General features: G+C 35.5%; 2 protein-coding genes and 1 pseudogene across 3 annotated transcripts; 1 reads left to right on the top strand and 2 right to left on the bottom strand.

Annotated features, from left to right (window-relative positions):
* Positions 1-417: 417 nt before the first annotated feature.
* On the bottom strand, positions 418-2,623 carry LOC136229929 (heat stress transcription factor B-2b-like; annotated as a pseudogene).
* Positions 2,624-4,278: 1,655 nt separating this feature from the next.
* LOC136230425 (protochlorophyllide reductase) lies at positions 4,279-10,536 on the top strand. Its single transcript, XM_066019488.1, has 5 exons — positions 4,279-4,434; positions 6,611-6,697; positions 8,367-8,901; positions 9,785-10,143; positions 10,216-10,536. The coding sequence occupies exons 1-5, from the start codon at positions 4,381-4,383 to the stop codon at positions 10,369-10,371; spliced, it is 1,191 nt and encodes a 396-aa protein (XP_065875560.1). The 5' UTR covers positions 4,279-4,380; the 3' UTR covers positions 10,372-10,536.
* Positions 10,537-11,397: 861 nt separating this feature from the next.
* LOC136228678 (protein STABILIZED1) lies at positions 11,398-18,015 on the bottom strand. 2 transcript variants are annotated; one of them, XR_010688807.1, is made up of 3 exons: positions 14,726-18,015; positions 13,579-13,650; positions 11,398-12,187 (listed from the first exon to the last, which is right to left on the bottom strand). XR_010688807.1 is itself a non-coding variant. In XM_066017126.1 (2 exons), exon 1 carries the CDS (start codon positions 17,829-17,831, stop codon positions 14,727-14,729), a length of 3,105 nt encoding a protein of 1,034 aa, XP_065873198.1. In that variant the 5' UTR covers positions 17,832-18,015; the 3' UTR covers positions 13,729-13,747; position 14,726. The 2 variants fall into 2 exon arrangements, 1 of the variants encoding a protein (XP_065873198.1); XM_066017126.1 differs by lacking the exons at positions 11,398-12,187; positions 13,579-13,650 and adding an exon at positions 13,729-13,747.
* Between the last annotated feature and the right edge of the window lie 5,381 nt (positions 18,016-23,396).

Genomic DNA, 23,396 nt, shown 5'->3' with positions numbered 1-23,396 from the left:
TGTGCAATTTTATTCCTAACATTGACAAATTTGTTCAATTTGAGAAGTAATTCATCAAAATGTATTCCAGTCATCAATCTTGTCATCTCCATTGCCTACGTATCACAAACATATATATATATGCTCCTTCTTTGTCAACCAAAAAAACATATATATATATATAGAGTGAGGCTATAGAGAGGGACTCCCTTAATTTTAAGGGAGTAATAGGCTTCCACTAGTTACTAAACACAAAGTTAATTAAGTAAATTTAATTAACTAAAATCTTAACCAATTCACGTTTCCTCCCTCTTCATTCATCTTTAAACTATTCAAGTTCTCTATCTCCCTCTCTTTGCTTTATTAAATCCAAACTCCTGCCAGTCATGGTGAGTTTCCCGTCCACCGTATTACTATGACCTTCCGGACAAATAGAAACATAACCGCGCATCAATGTCGCTATGTTGTTACACAAGCCTTTCAGCTCAGCTGTGCGTTTTCCTTCCTCAGTTTCTCGTTTTCCTCTAAAACTTCTGACGTCTTAGTACAGCTTGTTGTACGCATAATCGAAGTGCCAATCATCGCCTCCGCCGGTGATGAACTCGATGAAATAACCTGCTCATCGCCTGAATTGGCTGGAGAAATCGGCAGCGCTGCCAACGGGACTGCAGCAACGGTAATTGCCGGAGCAGCTCCTGTCGCGGTTCCCACGGCTGGAGAGATTTTCCGATGCTAAATATTGTGCAGGAGTCCTTTTTCGCCTCTCTTGAAGAATCATTGGAAAATTCCCACCGATCCGGCACTACTTTCCTAAATCCCTGCAAATCGAATCAGAAAACATGAATGATTCAACAACTTCCAAACAGCATAACTATAAAGGAAGGAAATAAATGATGTGGAAAAAGAGGCTCACCTAGGTGTTGAGCTGATGAACGGAGCTAGAGAAGTTGTTGTGTTTGAAGTATTTAGGAAGCAAATCTCTGGCGAATTCAGCAGGTTTCCAAACGATGAAAGTCGATCCATCCTCGTTCCATGAAATCATGTCATCGACTGCAGGATCATCAACTAGCTGATAAGTCTTGGTGAGAAATGGAGTTAGGACGATTGCTGAAAAATTATTAGGATTTTTAACATTATTGCTGAAACAAAGGAGATTTGTTTTGACGGAAACTCACCCTGGCTGGCCGGAGTTCGGATTTAATGTTAGATAAAGAAGGGTGAATGAAGAGGGAGGAAACGTGAATTGGTTAAGATTTTAGTTAATTAAAGGGTAATTAATTTATTAGTCCCTATATTTTGATAAAACACACTGTTTAGTCCCTATATTTTCAAAAACACACGGTAAAGTCTCTAACCTTTTTCTCGATAAACTGTTTAGTCCCTAACGTTTTTCTCGGTGAACTGCTTAGTCCCTAACATGAGTTGAGAATATGGAGGAAATTAAACTCACCATTGAGAGTAAGGGGATTTCCACTCGAACAGGAAGAGTACACGAGAGAGATTTGAGTCGATTTCTACCTTCAATTCAAACAGGAAGAGTGAGCATGAGTGATTCGATTATGTGTTAGGGATTCAATCATTTCTCCATTTTTTTGTGAGCACGAGTTGTGAGAGAAAGACATAGATGTGTGAATTGCTTTTGACTGATAAATAGTAAAAGGTAGTTTAGTCATTTCTGAATTCATAAACGGTAAAAAATCTAACAAACAGACGGAAGGACTAAATAGTTCACAGAGAAAAAGATTAAGGACCTTACTGTGTGTTTTTAAAAATACAAGGACTAAACAGTGTGTTTTGTTAAAATATAGGGACTAATAAATTAATTACCCTTAATTAAATTTACTTAATTAACTTTGTGTTTGGTAACTAGTGGAAACCTATTACTCCCTTAGAATAGAAAGTAAGGGAGTCCCTCTCTATAGCCTCACTCTATATATATATATATATGACAAAAAATTAAAAAATTATACTATGTTCTATACGAGTTGGATAAAAAACATTTTCTCGAATTTAAACATATTAATCTTTAATTTTATTATAAAATTACAAAAATGTAAAAAAAAAAAAAACTAATACGCAACTTATGCAGAATACATGAATAAAATATTTGTGTTTTGTGATGGTATCTAAAATTGACTCAACTTGTGAACATTATAATTAAATTGGTATTGATTGCTAATATTATAAGTAAAATTGCACAATTTTAAACGTTAGTAGTAAAATTTATCTTAATTATCAATGTTAGAGATATTTTTCAACATTTTAGGAGGTATTTATTTGAGAGGTTTCAAAAAATGATAAAGAAAATAATATGTTTCATTCCTTTTATTGATATTTGTTCTATTAATTCAATCATTCTGTTTACTTTTTTTTTTTAGTTTTAGGTTTACTTCTACTTATCTAATCTCATTACTCAACCCTCTAAAAATTTCTATTTCATTTCCACTTATTTACTAGCTTGAGCCTCTACAATCCTTATAATTTTAGTTTTTAATTTTTGTTTTGATTCATATATTTATTTATTTTTATGTTTGGATTAACTTCACTTTTGATCATTGTATTTGTATATTTTTAATTTTTTTCCTTAAAAAATATTTTTAAACAAATTTTACTTTTTGATTTTTGCTTTCATCCTTATACTCATTGTTTATACTTTTTTTTATCTCTTAGATTAATTTGACTGTTAATCCTTATACTTATTTATTTTTACTTTTTTATCCTAAAAAATAATTTTAACCAAATCTTTTTTATCATATTATTTGGTTTTAGTATTTAATTTTAATTATTTTAAAAATATATTATTTATGCATTTTTTATTAGTTTTATTTCGGTTATCTCTATTTTACCGTCTTTTCATAAAAAAATTCAAAACTGAAATTTATTTTTTAGAGAATCCGCATGGTTTATGCCTAGGCGATGAATCTCCCGCCTGCCCATAGGCCAGGCGTTAGATTCATCCGTCTAGGCATAATTTTTTTTTTTATAAAAAATCGTTAATTTTTTTGTGACGAAAAATACAAAATTGACACAAAAATATGTATTATTTTCATGATTTCTTTGATAGAAACGTAAATTTTAATGTTTCTGACTCGTAATCATCCATTTTTGGGTTCTTGAATTGTCACGCATCAATTATTTTCATAATTTCAATTATTGTTGTTCGGGTTTGGGATTTTGAAGAGAGAATTTTCAGTTTTTTATCAAAATTATGAGAAGGGAAAAAAATCCAAATGGAGGCAGTGATAAGTAAAATGAGGACGGTATTTAACAATCCACTTAATTTATTAATACAAACACATGTATGTGTTGTTAAAAAAATCCACAACTCTAATATATTGTCTTATTTGATTATTTTCGTTCTGCAACTAAAACAACAGACAACGAAATTCATAATTATTTTATTTCTTTCTCCTTGTTTACTTAGGGTTGCTGTTACTGATAGATAGTAGATATTAGTTGATTTTTTTTTTCTATAAAAAGCAGCCAAACGTTTTTTAACTTTTATTTAGATTTAAAAGACAAAAAGCAGTTCAAAAAGTTGAAAACAAACGGATACTTATTCCACTCCGTCATCCTGCATAGTTCAGGATACAATTCAACAACATTGAAATTTAGAAATAAAAGAAAAAATGTAAAAGAGCATGGCCCTCAATTAGGGGTGAGCAGAACCGAACCGAAAACCCAAAGACTGAAAAAACCGGACCAAACCCGATCGAATTATAATTTGGTTTGGTTCGGTCCTAATTTTTAAGCTAGTTTGATTTTCGATCCGGTTTGGTTTGGTCCGGTCCAAAACCGAACAAAACCAAACCAAAATACAATATGTACTACTTTTAGTTTTAAGGTTTTAAATTAATTAACTAATTATATATAGAAAAGAAAAAACAATTAAATATGTTTTTTTTTTCTCTCAACTAATTATATATACAAAAGAAAAACTAATTATATGATTATTATCTTTATATAATTGTTTAGTTAGTCAAGACACAAGTAGTTGTAGGTCTCTAATGCTTTGTTTGGTCCAAACATGAACCAAACCGGATCGGACCGAAATAATTCGGTTCGATTCAGACCAAACCGAATTATAATTTGATTTGATTTAATCTTAAAAAATAAAGATAATTTGGTTCGGTCCAATTCGGTTTGGTTCGATTTTTAGACCGAACCGGACCATACTCACCCCTACCCTCAATATGCTTGGTGTCCTAAATATATCAAAGAAAATCTGAAGGTTAAGAGATGATTGGATAATAGAAATCCACGTGGCATATCCTGTCAGCAGCCGATAACTTTTCTCTTATCTCCCCCATTAAAGAAGATAATTTCTTAAACTTTCTTCTGCAATTCTTCACTTAAGCTCTCGTCTTCAACAAAAGCTGAGACAGAATCAGGCTTTCAAAAATGGCGTTCAAAGCAGCCTCTTTACTTCCTTCTTCTATCTCCGTCTACAAAGAGGTCAGTCACTTACTGTTTACCAAATCTACTTTCTCTTGCTTCAATCTTGAAATCTTGAAATGTGCTTGTTCTTCTACTTCTTAATTACTAATTATGGGGACGAGGTACCAAAAGTATCAATTTCGCCAAAACGATACTATTTTAGACTTAACATTTGTGAAATAGTGTGATTAAAGTTTTGGATAATGGAATTTGATGCTCAATTTTTGTGAAATGGCACCAATTTAGCTTTAAGTTCTGTTATCTAGCCCTATAATCAGTGCAGGGACAGTGACAGAGGCGGACCTGGAGGAGGCCAGGCCTCGGCCACCGAAACCACTTCTATCATGGATGGTTTCGGCCCGGGTTCATTGGAACTATTCCTAGTATGAATGGTTTCAGTCCCCTATTTTCCAATAAATCAAGGTTGGGGTGGTTAATTAACTAAGAATCTCCAAGAGACTCTCAGTGAATTCTCTATAAATAATAGGCCTAATACACAAACAATCCCCTGAATTTATCCAAATGTTGCAGCTGCCTCCTCTAACTTTCAATTGTAATAATTTACCCTTAAACTTGTCCAATTGTAAAACATAACCCCAAATTGGTAAATTTTTTTACCCCGTACTTGAAGCAACCGTAAAAATGTTTCTCCGGATTCGTATCACACCAAAGATCTGATTGTCACCTTCTACGAGCATTGCATCTTTTGTATTTCACGTGTTTCTTCAATTGCAGTCCATTTCAGCAATTTGGGGTTATGTTTTACAATCGGACAAGTTTGAGGGGTTATGTTTTACAATTAGACAAGTTTGAGGGGTAAGTTGTTACAATTGAAAGTTCAGGGGGCAGTTGCAACATTTGGACAAGTTTAGGGGGTTATTTGTGTATTAGGCCTAAATAATATAAATAATTGACTCTTAATTTAAAAGTGACTAAGACATATCATCTCCAACAATGCTCCTTATATTCACTCTTTATTTATTATTTTATTATTAAAATTATTATTTATTATTATATTACCAATAGTGTGAGGAGAGAGATTTATTAATAATAAATTAATAAAATATGAAGTTAGGAGACACTAAAATGTGGAGAGAGGCTCTCTATTAATAGAGAGGATGTGGAGTCTCTTAGTGATTTGAGGAGCCTGCTGTTGGAGCTGATTTTTTATTCTCCCTCCTTAAATTTTAACTTAAGAGCCAATTTAAGAGACTGTTGGAGATGCTCTAATTGAGATTGTATTTAATTAGAAAAGGCTTAATACATCATTTGCCTCCTGAACTTGTCCAAAACGTTTGATTGGGCTCCTGAACTTTCAAAGTGCCTCGATAGCCCCTCAACTTCCATAAAATGTTTAGTTAGCCCCTCAAAATGTAATCAATTGATCACTCGGTTGCAATAAAGTAAGTTACATGCGGAAAATATATTACACGAGTCTTAAAAAAAAGTAAAACAACCAAAATCGGGGTATGTAGTTCTAATATTAGAGAAGAAAAATTGTATAGTTGAGCAAATAATAACTTCATTTTTAATCTATTTTTTAATTATGTAATAACATTCTAAGATGCGTGGAATACATCTCCTGCATTTAAATTACTTTTTTACGACCGAGTGATCAATTGATTATATTTTATGCAAATTCAGAGAGCTAACTGAATATTTTATACAAGTTGAGGGGGCTATCGGGATACTTTGAAAGTTCAGGAGGACAATCAAGCTTTTTGGACAAGTTCAAAGGGCAAATGATGTATTAAGCCATTAGAAAATCTAACTTCATTAATATGTGATAGCACATAAATTTCGCTAAGTTTGTTTGAAACGACTCAATTTTACTTTTGTAGTGCAAATCTAACTTAATTTTTGAGAAGTTTTATAGTGGTACGTAAAAGTTGGTTCTAGACCATTCAAATAATAACATGTATATATATACGGAAAAAAAAAGGAACGAGTTCGATTTAACAAAAAAAAAAAAATTTTTTTTTTAAAGCATGCAAGTGTAAAATTGGCATTCTCAGTGGACCAATCCTTCCTGTATTTGCCACTGGTTATAATTGCACCGTTTCATAAACGTTGGAACTAAAATTATGCTATTTTGTACGTTGGGACTAGATTATCACTTCTCGAACAACCTTGAAGCTATTTTGTTACCTTATCCCTTACTGATTTTGTATGATTTGTTGTCTGCTTCCTGCAGGGAAAGCACAAGGAGACAGGTTTCTTTGGAGCTTCAGTTTCACTTCCAAACCAACTTAAGGTTGATTCCTTCACAAGGAGCAAGAAGGTCAGTCTTGTTTATTTGTTCCTAACTTCAATTGTGCCCTGAATTTATAAAAGTTACACATCATCCTTATTCTTATCCAATTTCATATAATAATTTCATGTTTCTCAATAGTATTTGTTGGACTTAGAAAATGGGAGACATACTCCGTCATGTCATGTGCCAAAAAGAAAATGTCAATTAGGAAGTTTTGAAAGTTTACTAGACAATTGAAGTTTTTGAGTTATTGAATGTAATTAGACAAGAATACAGGGTTATTGAATGCAATTAGACAAGAATTCAGGGCTAGTTAAACCAAGCACAACAACAAACAACAACGACAACAAAGCCTTAGTCCCGAAATGATTCGGGGTCGGCTAACATGAACCATCATATAAAACCGTGAAATCAAGTCGAGAGTAACACAAATTCGCTCCCTCCACTCCGTCCTATCCACTACCATATTTTCCTCAATTCCCAGTAAACTCATATCACTCTCGATCACCCTCCTCCAAGTTTGCTTAGGTCTTCCCCTACCCCTCACCACTACATCCCTTTGTCACTCTTCGGTTCTTCTAACCGGCGCATCAAGCGCTCTACGTCTCACATGGCCAAACCACCTTAGTCGGTTTTCTCTCATTTTATTCTCAATAGATGTGACCCCTACTTTTATCCTAATTATTTCGTTACTCACCCGATCCTTTCTCGTATGACCACACATCCATCTCAACATACGCATCTCCGCCACCGACATCTTATGGATCTGGCAGTGTTTCACTGCCCAACACTCCATACCATATAACAATGCTGGTCTAATTGCCGTCCGGTAGAATTTCCCCTTCAATCTATTAGGCATGCCGGGGTCATAAAGGAAACCCGTAGCACAGGTAGCAATAAATGTATTAAGCCATTTTTTTATTTGGGTCACTAGAGCTCCCGTTTCCAAATACAATAATCATGTTAACCAGATTGTCTCTATAAATCACATTGTCGTGTCAGAAATTAATAGCTTTGCTCGTATATAGGAACATATATCTTTGTAAATCGTGTTGTCGTGTTAGAAATTAATAGCTTTGCTCATATAAAGGAACATATATCTCTGTAAATTGTGTTGTCATGTCAGAAATTAACAGTTTTGTTTGTATACAGAAACATATGTATCTGTAAATCGTGTTGTCGTGTCAGAAATTAATAGTTTTGCTCATATACAGGACCATATGTCTCTGTAATCGTGTTGTCTAGTCAAAAACTAATAGCTTTGCTCGTATACAGGAACACATGTCTCTGTAAATCGTGTTGTCATGTCAGAAATTAACAACTATGCTCGTGTAAAGAAACATATGTCTCTGTAAATGGTGTTGTCATGTCAGATATTAACAGCTTTGCTCTTATACAGGAACATATGTCTCAGTAAATCGTGTTGTCATGTCAGAAATTAAAAGCTCTGCTCGTATAAATAAACATATCTCTCTTTAAATCATATTGTCATTTGAGAAATTAACTCTCTGTAATCGTATTGTCGTGTCAGAAATTAACAACTTGTCTGACCTTGGCTTAGTATCTCAAAGCAGAAAGGAATATATATCTCTGTAAATCGTGTTGTCATGTTTAACAATTTTACTCATATACAGCAACATATGTCTCCCTAAATCGTGTTGTCGTGTCAGAAATTAACTGCTTTGCTCGTATACAGGAACATACGAGACGAGGTCTATCTTTCGGCACCATTAGAGCTCAAACAGCTACTACAACACCATCAATCAAAGAATCAGTATCAGAATCAAAGAAAACATTAAGAAAAGGAAATGTAATAATCACAGGAGCTTCATCAGGTTTAGGTCTTGCAACAGCCAAAGCTTTAGCAGAGACAGGAAAATGGAACATTGTTATGGCATGTCGGAACTTCCTAAAAGCCGAAAAGGCGGCTAAATCCGCTGGCATTGCGAAAGAAAACTACACCGTTATGCACCTTGATCTTGCTTCCCTCGACAGTGTCCGCCAGTTCGTTGATACCTTTCGACGTTCCGGTCTACCACTTGATGTACTTGTCTGCAATGCTGCTATCTACTTGCCTACTGCTAAGGAGCCGACGTTTACTGCGGACGGGTTCGAACTCAGCGTCGGAACTAACCATCTCGGTCACTTCCTGCTTACTCGGTTGTTGCTCGACGATTTGAAGAAGTCGGATTCTCCGTCCAAGAGACTCATCATTGTTGGCTCCATTACAGGTAGACAGAAACTCCTATGTTGCACGGAAACTCTTCTTTAGTAGCGTTTCTGTGTTTCGTATCTATTTCCGTTTCCTAGCTATGGTTTTTTAGAAATAGCGTTTCCTGGTGTCCATTTCTGTTTCCGTGCAACATAGAGAAACTCCTCATATGTTTCCATTTCCTACCTATGTTTTGAAGACTATGTTTTAGTCTGTTTCCATTTCAGTTTCTTTTCCGATTCCTAGCTATAGTATTTTAGAAATAGCATTTTTCCTGGTGTCCATTTCCGTTTCCATGCAACATAGAGAAACTCCTCTTTAATAGTGTTTCCGTGTTTCATATCGGTTTCTATTTCCCGCCTATGTTTTATTCTGTTTCCGTGCCACATAGATTACTACTAATTAGTACTCCCTCTGTTCCATAATATTTGTCTTTTAAGGTTAAGACACAAGAATTAAGAAAAGCTTAATACATCATTTGCCCCCTGAACTTGTCCAAAAAGGTTAATTGGCCCCATGATCAATTGATTATATTTTACGCAAGTTCAGGGGGCTATCGCGACACTTTGAAAGTTCAGGGGTCAATTAAGCTTTTTAGACAAGTTCAGGGGGCAAATGATGTATTAAGCCATTAAGAAATGTAATTAATTTTAACTAGAAAGACTTTGTTATCTTTGTATTAATTGCATCCATTAATTAATTTTTATCTATTTCCAAAATAAAAAGGCAACTTCAATAGGGGTATATTTGGTAAAGGTCAATTAATGTGCACGGATTGAATCAAAACGTAATGTATTATGGAACAAAAAAAATCTCTAGAAAGACAAATATTAGGGAATGGATGGAGTAGTATTTGCAAAATGTTAGAAGGAAAAACTTGATGATTCTGTTATGTTTTGCAGGAAACACGAACACGTTGGCCGGGAATGTGCCCCCGAAGGCGAATCTTGGAGATCTGAGAGGTCTTACGGGCGGGTTGAACGGCGTAAACACCTCACCGATGATAGATGGAGGAGAGTTTGATGGTGCAAAAGCCTACAAAGACAGCAAAGTTTGCAACATGCTCACAATGCAAGAACTTCACCGGCGATACCACGAGGAGACGGGAATCGCCTTTTCTTCTCTCTACCCGGGTTGCATTGCGGAAACAGGATTGTTCAGGGAGCACATTCCCTTGTTCCGGCTTCTATTCCCACCATTCCAAAAATACATCACGAAAGGCTATGTTTCCGAAACGGATGCAGGAAAACGACTAGCACAGGTTCGTCCTCAAACCACATTATCGATTATGTGATCGTGTTCTACGTTACTAAACAATGGTTTTGTGACTCAGGTTGTGAGCGAGCCGACGCTTGGGAAATCGGGTGTGTATTGGAGCTGGAATCAGTATTCGTCTTCCTTCGAAAACCAGCTTTCGAAGGAAGCTAGCGACGCGGAGAAGGCGAGGAAGCTGTGGGAGGTAAGTGAGAAGCTTGTCGGGTTGGCGTAGAGAAGTACCAGAAGATGTTTGCATAAACCGAATCATCGAAAGAACAGTATGAACATCTGTTCTAGAGTAGGAAACTTTTGAATCTTTCGTGCCTTTTGTAAATGCTGAGTTAATTTGAATGTCATGAGATAAATCTATTAATATCTAAAATGAAAATGGTTTGCATATGAAAATTCTGCACTTTCTTTAGTTGGAACTGTGTATACGACTCGATAACAGTATAAAAACTGTGTATACAACCCGACAACACGGTATGAAATCAACACGAATTTACTGGTCAGCGTTTTATTAAACAAGAAATGGATTATTTTTATGTTGTGTTAGAATTGCTTACTAATTTAAAAACGATATGAATATTCAAAATTATTATATCATTTTACGTTTTATATATCACTTTAATAGAGGTAACAAGATATGAATGACTTGGAACGTAATTGAAATAATAAAATTCAAGAACTCAAAATAATATTAGTTGGTCAAAGATTTGTTAAATAACTTCTTGATCAAACTTTTGAATGATTATTAATGTATTACTGATCTGCTAATCCAAGCTTGACATAAATATTTATAAACATTAATACACGTAGTAAAATTACATATATAAATATTAACACTAAAATTACATATAATTTGTGAACATGACGTGGAAATAATATAAACTCAATTGCATTGACACGATTTATGACACGATTTCTTTTCTTTAGATCGCTGAAGACTGAAATTGGATCTTTACAACTTTGTTTTGTAAAAATTCTCTTCTGTCCAGAAATTAGATTTGGATCTTTGCAACTTTGATTCGCAAGGATTCTCTTCTATCCACAATTGATTCATTAGCTTTCTTTAGGATCAAATCCAATTTCGAGCTTTCAGGCACTCGTTCCTTGAATTCACATCATTAAGACACTAAAGCTATAAGGCCCTCGTAATAATTTGCAGTTTTTGGCTAGAACTCTATGATTTGCAATGTCACCGTTATATGATATAAAAACACGAAAAACGATCATGTTATCGTATCAAAACTTCAACAGATGGTTAAGAAGTTACACAGCAGAGAGCTCAAAAGGTTCTATTTAAAGTAGTAGAAAGTAACAACTTAACAAGCAACTGATGTTTATTCAGATTTCAGCAGCATTCTCTTCCTTTCCAAGTGCAACCACAAATTCATGGTCTCGACACCGTAAGTTCAAAGGAGTTTCACACACAAACAAAACTGAAACGGAAGTAAACACGAAAGGCATCCGGAAATGCTACTGAAGAGGAGTTTCTGTGCAACATAGTCCACAGCCTTTGCTATTGCTTCCAATCTTTCACCATGCTTCAGTTCAATGGCTATATACCTCTTTACCGATCTGATATTGACAAACCGTAAAATTCTATGGAAACTAGACATCCGCGTCTTTCTAACGGTATATGTCTTCAGTTCCATTACTACACGACTCCTTCACAGTTATTAATCAAGTTGAACATACAATGCAGAGAAATAAGTTCACACAATCTCAAATTTATTACCTTTATTAGCAGACCTGATTCTGCTATGATTTTGGAGCTCGTTCTTTGCCTAAGACCTCTTTCATTTAGTCACTCTATCAATTACGCATCTACAGATAACTGTCAATTTTGACACGACAGCATGATTTACAGAGCAATGTGTACGATTTTCATTTGTGATATCATTTATAACCACGTGGAATATATAGATCACAAAACACAATTATAACATGACAACCCAATTTGACGCGATTATGACACAGCAACCCAATTTGATGCCCCTATTCAAAGCTACAAAGTCACCCCTAGCTTCTTGTTATCTCAATTTCTGCATACAAAACGAAACGAATACAGAATTACATATAATATCGAAGGATAAGAGACAGCAGCAAACCATAGCAAGAAAAGTTACTTATCTTTGTTTCTTCATTTTTCCCCCAAATGGATGTTTATTGTATTTTAAGCATCATAGTAACATAGTTATCTACACGGAAGGCACTGGCCTCAGGACATGGCACCCGGCGCTAGCCTCCATCCATGGCGCCCAAGACGCGAAAAGGTGGGCGCTTGCCTGGAGGCACGCCTAGGTGCAAATTTAGAATCAACATAGTGTTTTAAGGGTTCCAACTTCCAAGTTAAAAAATAGGATGTTTCAATCTCACCCCTTTCTTATCTATATTTGTCTATGGCTGAAATTAAATTGTTATTAGAATAGAAAGAAATGAACATTAAAGGAAAAAAGATTTGGATGACAGAAATATCACAAGACAATACAAAAAATGCTGCTCCATTTTGAAGACCAACCTGCGATTTTGAAGGAGAGAACCGGCCACCACCACCAGCCATCGTAATCCCTTTTAGTAGTTAACTTATTAGACTATTAATTAATTAACTTAGGATTTGGTTGAAGTTTACTCTTTAGATTTAGAATTTTCAATTGCGATTATGGAAGAGTTGGTAGTTAATTTTGAATTTATTTCATGCATTTTATGATTAAGATTGTTGTTATTTGAGACTATTAGTTGCATTTTAGAAATGTTAATTATTGTTATTTATGATTTTATATATGTTTTTCTTTAGTGTGCCGTATGCGCCTGCGCCTTTAATGTCAAGCATCTGCATAAAAAAATTTAAGGCTTCCTCTGTCCCATTCAGTAAACCAGCATTTCTATTTTACACATACCAGAGAGAACAGAATAAAAACAAGCATAGTATTCATATATTCTAAACTCTAAACAACAAGATTATTTAAGTTGATTTCCATGGACAACTAAGGTTCCGTTTATTTGCTGGAATTTTTTTTTAACTCTATCCATCGGCAAATATCATGTACCACAAAGGGATGGCATGGAAATTAGGAAATAGCAGCAGATCTTAGCTCTTTTTCTATAATGTCTGGCTACAACACCGGATAACGGGAAGAAGTGGTGGACGGTTGTTGTTTTCAAAAGCGTAGGGAGAAATGAAGTAGGCTTCCAAAAGGTTTAGGTAAATGTTTTACTCTTTTCGAAAGGGTAAAACATTCTTCTCACTTTCTAACGATGGACACAGACGAGAACTGGGATTCAAGGACGCGACAAGCATTAGAGATTGTAATTTTCACATGGCAAGTAATGCATGATTTTTTTTTTTTTTTGGGATCAGTTACACACATAATGAACATTAATAATCTGTATTTAACAAGAAACTAACCTTGTGAAGTAATTTTGAAATCCTTACCTTATTAAATTGAATTCTCCTCACACAGTTCTTCTCGGAGGAAGCAGATGCATCTCCAAGCGATCTAATCGGCTGTCAACCAGAAAGTAAAAAACACTAAAGCCGACCCTATGCTATCAGGGGCTAAAATTATCATCATCAAATTGAATATACAACCAGCAGGTAGATTCTGTTCTACAAGGCAAACAATTCAAATCACTATAGTGCAAACCATTGCAGATATCTAACTACTAAACATCTCGTAAATGAGTTCTTCAATTTATCAAGTGACTTAATGAAGCAGAAAGGAACAAACTTGACCGATCCCAAAAAAGAATGAACCAGTAAGTAATCGAAGGCAAGAGCAATTAACATTGAAGACAAAGCTCTGATACAATGTAAACAAAATGTCTAAGTCACCCAAAAAGATATCTTAAAAGAGGAGGATTGCGTTACGTATACAAGGAGCTATCTATGTAATTCAGCAATGTAGGAAATCGAACAATTCAAAATGATTTTTTTAGCCTACTCCTTGAAACTCCAACAAATGGATAAGAAGTCACAACAACAAAAGCTCAAAACTTTAACATCATTGAAAATCTATTTGACTTAATCCGTGAATACAAAGCTCGGTTACGATGTAAACAGAATGCCTAAACGAGGATCGCCTCACGATTTTAGCCTACTCCTTAAAACTACAACAAATGGATAAGAAGTCACAACAACAAAGAGCTCAAAATTTTAACATCATCGAAAATCTATTTAAAGTAATCTATGAATACAAAGCTCTGTTACAATGTAAACAGAATGCCTAAACGAGGATTGCCTCACGTATAGGAAATCTAATAATTCAAAACAGTTTTAGCCTACTCCTTAAAACTTCAACAAATGGATAAGAAGTTACAAGAACAAAAAGCTCAAAACTTTAACATCATTGATAATCTATTTAAAGTAATCTATGAATACAAAGCTCTGTTACGATGTGAACAGAATGACTAAAGGAGGACTGCCTCACGTATAGGAAATCTAACAATTCAAAACGATTTTAGCCTACTCCTTAAAACTTCAACAAATGGTTAAGAAGTCACAACAACAAGGACGAACTTCAACATCATCAAAAATCTATTTAATGTCATCTATGAAGCAACATAAGTCTTGAAATTAGAACCTTAAGCAGCAACCAATGTTTTGTTGGTTTCAGCATTCTCTTCCTTTCCAAGTGCAACCACAACTTTCTTCAGGATGGCTTCACTTTGCTGGTGAGCATTCTCCACAGCTTTTGCTATTACTTGCCATCTTTCACCGTGCTTCGGCTCAGCAGCTATACACCTCTTTAAGACATCCTTCTGGTTCTCTTCGGTCCCGTGCTGAATTTCAAACTTGTAATATAAAGCCCAGAAATCTCCGATATCAGGAGCAAGTGTGACTGCTCGGTTCAGCCAGGATCGAGCTTTATCAACCTTCCGGTCGTGCCAAAACAACTTGGCAACAGCAGCAATGACATGAGGATCATGATCACATTTCTTAATGGCATCCATGCTCTTGCTTCTGCGTTGTGGACGGGGAACCATCTCAATTGATGCTGCCCACAATATGCCACTGTTTGGACACTCCTGTAATGCTTTCGCCATCAGTATATCAGCTTCCCTTTTATTCCCGTGTGTTGATTCTAAACGGACAGCAGCAAGCCATAATTCAGGGTTTTGCGGGTTCTTCTTCCTTGCCATTGTGAGGACTGCACGGGCTTTACTCAACCCAGTCACTTTCTCTTCTAGATTAGCTAGAGAAAGCCAAAGCTGTATGCAACTCGAGCAATGCTTCAAACCCGATTCATATACCTCTTTCGCCTTTCCCAAGTGAGCAAGCCGCTCTTCAAGCTGCCCGAGCATCAACCACAATTTGAAGAACGAAGGGAATCGTTTCAACCCTTCATCGAGCAGCCTCCTCTCCTCCTCTGTATTGCCCAACTCTCTCTCCACAATTGCAGACTTCATCCACACTCTTTCTGTACCACCTCTTTCTCTTGCCTTAGCAAGCAGCATTCTAGCTCTTTCGGGTTCATGATTCTCGAACTCGAGCTTAAACGCTGCAAGCCAAATCTCCTCAGAGTTTGGTATTGCAGCGTAAGCCTCTTGAAGAATAGCCCTAGCAGCAGGAACATCACCAGCAAGCCACTTTTCTTTAGCACCCATAAGCCACAGAACTTCAGCTTGTGGAGTATACGTAACTGCCTTCCGCAACAAAGCATCAAGAGACTCCCTAGTTCCGTGACTCTTTTCAAGCTGTGCAGCCTTGAGCCAAATACTCTTTTTCGTCAAGAAGACGGTTAGAGCATGAGCATAAATAGCTCTAGCAGTCTCAATAGACCCTCTCTTCTTACACTCCTCCGCATCCGCCACCCAAGTTCTCTTCCTGTCCTCTTCCTCCACTGCAATCCCAATTGTGTTCTTAATAATCGCTTGACAAGTCACCACGGAACCCGCCCTTTCTGCTGCCTCAGCCTCCTTCATCCAAGCCTCCCTATCAATCACCAAGCCTTCCCTCTCCAACGCCCGGATACCCCTCTCAATGATCTTCACCACCATTGATGTATTCCCATTTGCTTCCTCCAACTTTGCTGCAGTTATCCATATAGCCGGTTCCTTCGACAACTTCATCCTAGCACTATTCAACACCTTCTTTGCATTATCATAAGTCTCCAATCTAGCCAATGCCAACCACAATTCGACATGCAAAGGACAACATTCTACTGCTCTATGGAGCAATATTCTAGCCTCTTGTTCATTCGACAACTCGACAACAGCTTTCCATAACCTAACTGAATCAGGAATATGCTCTAAACCCCTCCTCAAAACCCTACTTTTATTGGCATCATCCTGTTCCAATTTTGCTGCCTGCAACCATAATTTAACAGAATTAGATATGCTCTTCACTCCCTTAGCTATAACCGCCTTGGCATCATCAGGACTTGCAAGCCTACATGCTTCTAACCAAACATCCTCACTTTTAGGACACTCTTCACACCCCTTCTGTATCAACTGTCTCGCTGCCTGAAGCTTCCCAGCCACCTCTTCCAATCTCGCAGCCGCAATCCAACCAGGTGGATGTTTTGGATTGGTCTGAGTAACACTCTTCAACAAAAGCCTAGCTTTTTTAATATCTGAAATCTCTGCATCACTAGTAATCTTCATGCTCTTCAAATCAGTTAAATACCCTTTTGGATCAACAACAGTTAAACCTGAAACCGAATCAGATAATCTATCTAACTTCAAAGACAACACTGTACCTCTTCCTTCACCTACAGCAGTAAGGTCAGTAACCGGAGTTTGTGACCATGGTGTCTCAGTCCCACCAGCAGAACGGCTCTTAGGGTCTAAAGCAGTAACATGTTCCTGTTCTTGCCTTGCTTTTTCAAGCAGTGTATCGGGTACAGGCACAAAGCTCTCAAACCTCTTCTTCTTGTTTCTCAGCGAGTAATCCCCAATGTCTGGTATGCTCTCCCAATCTTGAGCAGACATTGTATACAATTTCCTCTTCAAATCAGCAAATTGCTCAGTGATTTTCGGATTTGAAGCCCGGTACTTCTCAATTTCTTGCTTCAACCTCGCCTCTCTTCGATCCTTCCTTCTTGAATCCATTCTCTTATCAATTTCCTCCCAAACAGCATCAGCTTCCTTATCATCCTCATCATATTCAGCAGAAGCGAACAATCCCACATCATTTCCTTCAAACTCATCGAATTTCTGATTCTCATCATAACCCTTATCTTCCCCATCATCATCATCGTCATCGTCGCCCCCTTTACCCCTACCACGGCCCATTCCCGGGGCAGAACCGGAAGCTCCTCCAATAGTGGTAGCAGATCGATCGGGAAGATCCGGAGCAGCACGAGCCGGACCAATATCGGAACGGGTAGTGAACCCGGTAGCACCACGACCGAGACCGGCGACATAATTAGCTGGAGGTTTCGAATTCAAGAATTCAAGTCGAGGTTTAGGAGGAGCAGGCGGTTGAGTTCCGCCGAGGAAGGGGATAAATAGAGTAAGAGTAGAATAGTGAGTGATTCCAAGGTGAGAAAGGAGAAGGGAATCGGAAATGGTATCATTATCGGTGTTTAAGGGTTTAGGATTGAAAGAAGGAAGAAGAAAGCGTTGAAGAGAGATTGGTATTAGAAATTGGGATTCGATATGGTGTTTGAAGGCGGAGAGAGTAGTGGTGTTAGGGTTGAGATTGACGGCGACTGTTGTGTTGTTCGGAGATTTGATGAAAACCATATCTTTTCAGTGAAATGGAGAAAAGGGTTTCTGGGTTCAATCACCACTACCGGCCAAAAGTTCAACTGAGCGGCGATTTTGGAGGTTTTGTAACCAGGTTCTGCCGGTTGTTAAAGCCGGCGTCGTTTTAGAAGGAATGGAAAAGGGCGTTTTCTGGTAAATGAAAGAGGCGGCACGGCTTGTTTTGAACTTTATCCATTTTATGCAAAACTCATAATATAATATATATATATATATTTTTTTTTTTTTTTTTTTTGATAAAATAATATATTTTTCTTTTAAGTAAGAAGATGGGTATGGTAAATTTTGGATGATTTTACTTACCCTTTAAATTAAAGGGTAATTAATTTATTAGTCCCTATATTTTTTCAAAACATACTGTTTAGTCCCTGTATTTTCAAAAACACATGGTAAGGTCCCTAACCTTTTTCTCATTGAACTGTTTAGTCCTTCCGTCTGTTTGTTAGATTTTTTTACCGTTTATGACTTCGGAAATGACTAAATTACACTTTACTATTTACCTTCAAACTTTAGAAGAGGAAATCCAATTTAGAAGAAGTTATTTGTATGGAGAACAAGAAAAAGAACAGACTCAATGCTTACGAATTTGAACGATTAAGGAGAAAATCAAAAAGAAGAACAATCAAAATTGATTTTAGATGCATTAGAGTTTAAAGGAAATGAAAATAAAGGAAAAGAAGAACGCAAATCCAAATTGACTAACAAAATCTTCATGAGAGTCTAACGGCAAGGACTAAACAGTTCACTGAGAAAAACGTTAGGGACTAAACAGTTCATCGAAAAAAAGATTAAGGATTTTATTATGTGTTTTTGAAAATACAAGGACTAAACAGTGTGTTTTGTCAAAATATAAGGACTAATAAATTAATTACCCTAAATTAAAAGGTAGTCATAGATTTTTGTAATACAAACATCTGACATGAACACGAACACGTAGACGACACGTTAGACGGATTTTCTATGTGATTAATTTTTTTAAAAGAACAACATTTCACCAAACTCAACCCGTTTAACCGATCTGACTCGGGTTAAAGAAGGAATGGCTCCGAATTGAATTCTTTTACATAAATATGTTAGGTTGGGCTTTTTAGTGACATGACAAAAATTTTAACAAATTTAATCCATATAGAAAAACAATTTAGCGCGTCGTCCACGTTTATCGTCATCTGATGAAGATGACTATATGATAAATTAAATACAACGTTGAATGGTTTTGATGTTAAAATGAATTTCTATGACATTATTGTTTCATTTCTAATTCTTAAAGATCATGGATGAATTTCAGTGATAAATTAAATACAACGTTGAATGGTTTTGATGTTAAAATGAATTTCTATGACATTATTGTTTCATTTCTAATTCTTAAAGACCATGGATGAATTTCAGTGATAAATTAAATACAACGTTGAATGGTTTTGATGTTAAAATGAATTTCTATGACATTATTGTTTCATTTCTAATTCTTAAAGACCATGGATGAATTTCAGTGATAAATTAAATACAACGTTAAATGGTTTTCATGTTAAAATGAATTTCTATGACATTATTTGTAACACCCTGGTCCAATACCATGTAGATATTGTCCGCTCTGGCCCAATTCCAGCACATTGGGCCTCACGGCTTTAAAACGCGTCTACATGTATTGGATTCACATCTTACTAATAAGCCCCAATCACTCCCTTTCCATTTCCGATGTGGGATTCAGTTCATTCCTGCCCCCATCGCCATCCCTTAGGGCCGCTCCTTGCTCAGGCCTTCTTACCCCGGCGCCACCCACTCCGGACCGGGTCGTTACATTATTGTTTCATTTCTAATTCTTAAAGACCATGGATGAATTTCGGTTTTTCGTGTTTTCATGTTTAGTTTTTCGGTTTTTCCCTTTTTCTTTTTTTCGCGTTTTTTATTTTTCGCATTTTGTTACTTTTTCGTGTTATTCACGTTTTTTCATGTTTTTCGTATTTTTCACGTTTTCGTGTTTTGTTTGCAGTTTTCGTCTTTTCATGTTTATCGCGTTTTTCATGTATTGTCATGTTTTGTGTTTTAGCATTTTTCACGCTTTCGTGTTTTTCGTATTTTTTCACGTTTTCATGTTTTTTGTATTTTTCATGTTTTTGTATATTTCGTGTTTTATCACTTTTTCGCGTTGTTCATATTTTGTGCTTTTTCAAGTGTTTGCTTTTTTTTTTGCGTTTTTGTGGTTTTCACGTTTGTTCACCTTTTCATGTTTTTTGCGGGGTTTGTTTAATATTCTCGTGTTTTGTAACGTTTTCACATTATTCATGTTTTTCGTGTTTCATATTTTTATATTTTTTAACGTTTTTTCCATTTTCTGTAAACGCGTATATTTTGGAAAAAATGTTTTACCGTTTTGAAAAGGGTAAAACATTTTCCCTTATTTTTTTCCTTATTTTTCCATTGACTTACCACTTATTTTCCTGCCCAAACAAACACTGAAAATTTGGAAAAATATTTTATTGCAGAATATTTTCTCCCAAACAAACTGAGCCTAAGTGAGCAAGTCCCTTTGCTCTACGAGGAATAAAGAGATTGAAAAGTCTGAATTATCAAAGAGAATACTTTTACAATCCTGAATCAAACCACCAAAGTCTGTGTTGTCAGTATTTCTAAAGTTGATTCCATTCTAGCCAACTTGGTGCCAGGCTCAAACTCGATTTTCACAAGATGAAACAAAACCGTCTAGAGTTGATTCCATTAATAGAGCATATTATTCTATTGCTTCCATATGGTGTACAACACGCAAACTGTTTCGATATTTTCCTCATCCTTAGCATTTTGAAAAAATAAAAGAAACCAATCCACAATATCGCCGAACTCTCCTTTAGGTTGAGCTAAACATTGAAAGGAAGTTGTTGAAGCCGAGTTCGTTTGACTAATACAAATTGTCCTGTGTTTGGTTAAAAAAAAGGCTAAAGAACCGATGAAAAAAAACAGAAACTATATAATTATTTTCAAAAACTGACTAGTGTAATATGTAAAATCATAGGGATTTTACCCAAAGTTAATATATGTTAAATTTTAAATCCTACCGTGTCGTTTATATTGGAGGGTTGGGATTAAAAGAACATAATCTCGTAGCCGAATTACGTCGAGATTTTTTTATATCTCATCAACAATAACTTATAATAGTTTACCAAATATTAGTTATCAACAAATGCATGTATTTCCAAACATACATAATTGTTTCAAACATTTAGTGCGTATTTGACATTGCTTTCTCATACCTTAAAAGTAGCATTCCTAGCTTTTCTAACTAAAAGCAGCATTTGGAAAATTCAAAATTTTTTTCTTTTCTAAATTGAGAAATTTGGAAAAGCTGTTTTAAAGAAAATCTACAATTTGTAGATTTTGGAGAAAGTAGCTTTCACAACTAATTAAAAAACTGATATTAATTATTTTTTAGGACAAAATAGGTATATGTATATATATATATTTTTTATTTTAAGTATATATTTTTTACCCCTTTGGTCTCAAATAGATATTATTTAAGGTTTTTCACCAAAACCAATAAAATATTAATGAAACTATTAAAATAATTAATTTACACTTAATATTGGATTAAACACCTAAAAGGTGTTAATAAAAAAAAAATTTATATAGGGATAGTTAGAATTCAAAGGCTATTTTTAACCCATGGTTAAGAATAATACCATTACGGTGCTGAATGCACCGTAATGGAAAAATTACTTTGATTGATTTATCCTATTACGGCGGTAAAGTCGTCGTAATGGGATGAATGGTTGCAGGAATGCTTTATGGATTCCTGCAAGGCTGCAACGTTGGCAGTGGCTCCATGGAAGCCACTGCCAACTCTTATATAAAAAGAATAAATTTATTTTTATTTAAAACAATATTGTTTTCAGGTATATAAAAAGTAATATTTTTTATTTTTTATAAATAATTATTATATTAAATAATATCTATGTATCTTAAAAAATAATATTTATGAGAATATTTTATTATAAATATCCATTAAAAAATTATTTTGAAAATTGGATATTAGTTTTTATTTTTTAATAAATGACTAGAAATAACAATAATTTGAACTTAAAACTAAACTTTTAAAGTTAATTTCCATCTTAAACTATCAAAATCATCGATTAGGTCTTTAAGTTAAACAAAAATCATTAATTATGTTTTCAACTTGTCCTAAAATCAGAAATTGTACTATTTGACATAGACTGTAATATCTCTGTATTAATAGTCTCTTTTGTTGAAACACTTTTCCACATGATTTTGATTTTACAAAATTATTTAAGTAATTGATAAAAAATATTCTAACACATTAAATTTAAATGCTTTGATTTATTCACACTAATGTGTTTGTTCAATGTTGAGTTTATTGATTTATAAGACATTAAGATAAAAAGTCTAAAGAGCCATAAATGGAAGTCAAGCCCAAGTCAACAGATCAAGACCTCACGGTCCAAGAAGATAAAACGCAGTCGTATCAAGTGAAACGACGACTCAGCATGAAGAAGGATCGAGAAGCCTTCTATCAAAAGCTTCAAGAGGAAGCTGCTGAGTTGAGCGACAATGCAGTCAGGTCAGCGGCAGAACAGAACCAACTTATAGACAAAGTATTTCTACTTTGGGTAAAGTTCAGAAGGCGCAGGAAGCTGTCTGGAAGACTTTGCCGTAAATGTCGAAACATTCTGTTTATCTGACGAAAAGCTGCTGAGCACTGCCATAGACAGAAGATGCAAGAATCTCATTGGCCAATGACACTGAGCACGTCCTGAGTGACAACGACATGAAGCCGTTAGCCTCCAATGGTTATTTCGAAATTCGAAATTACCGGTGCCTCAAGTGTCACTATAAATAGGCCTCTCAATTGCTTCATTCGATGCAGATCTTCAATTAGTCGAAACGCTGACCAAATTCATACTTGAAGTTCTGTGAGAAAAGCAAAGCAAAATCTTACACCAATTTCCAATCATTGTGTAAAAGTCTAGAGTGATTTCAATCATCTAAAGTGTCTTAGCAATTGTTGTTTAGGACAAACACTTTATCATTTATAGAAGAATAGAAAGGAGAAGTTGAGTACTCGGTTATAGTACTCAACGGTAGTTATAGGAGTGAGTAGAGGAATAGAGGAAGGTACTCTTGTATACTCAGCTTCTATTGTAAAAGGTTTCGTGCTCTACCTTTAAAGAGCTCAGTAGAGAATTCAAAAAGCTCGGAACGTGTTCCGGGGACTGGACGTAGGCGGAGAGGCCGAACCAGGATATGTCTGCTGAGTAACATATTTCTAACCCTTAAACTCCTTTATATATTGCTTGCTATAAAACTGACTAAGTAACGAACTCACGCTGAGTTGAGTGCACTAAGAAGCTGAGTTCAGGAATAGACTCTAAGTGTTATCTCCTGACTCAAGGAAAGAAACAGACTTGGTCACAAGTTGACTAAGCTTGTGTCTCAAAACTACTTAGCGCCACTGTATAAACCTATTCCTAAGAAAAGAAGTCAGCCTTAACGGACAAAATTCTAAATAGTTCCTATCCCCCCCCCTTAGAACTAACCTTG

The sequence above is a fragment of the Euphorbia lathyris genome, chromosome 5 (genome assembly GCF_963576675.1).
Source record: "Euphorbia lathyris chromosome 5, ddEupLath1.1, whole genome shotgun sequence".
In the NCBI taxonomy this organism is placed as follows: domain Eukaryota; kingdom Viridiplantae; phylum Streptophyta; class Magnoliopsida; order Malpighiales; family Euphorbiaceae; genus Euphorbia; species Euphorbia lathyris.
The sequence above is the reverse complement of the archived record's forward strand: the minus strand, read 5'-3'. Positions and strand labels throughout refer to the sequence as shown.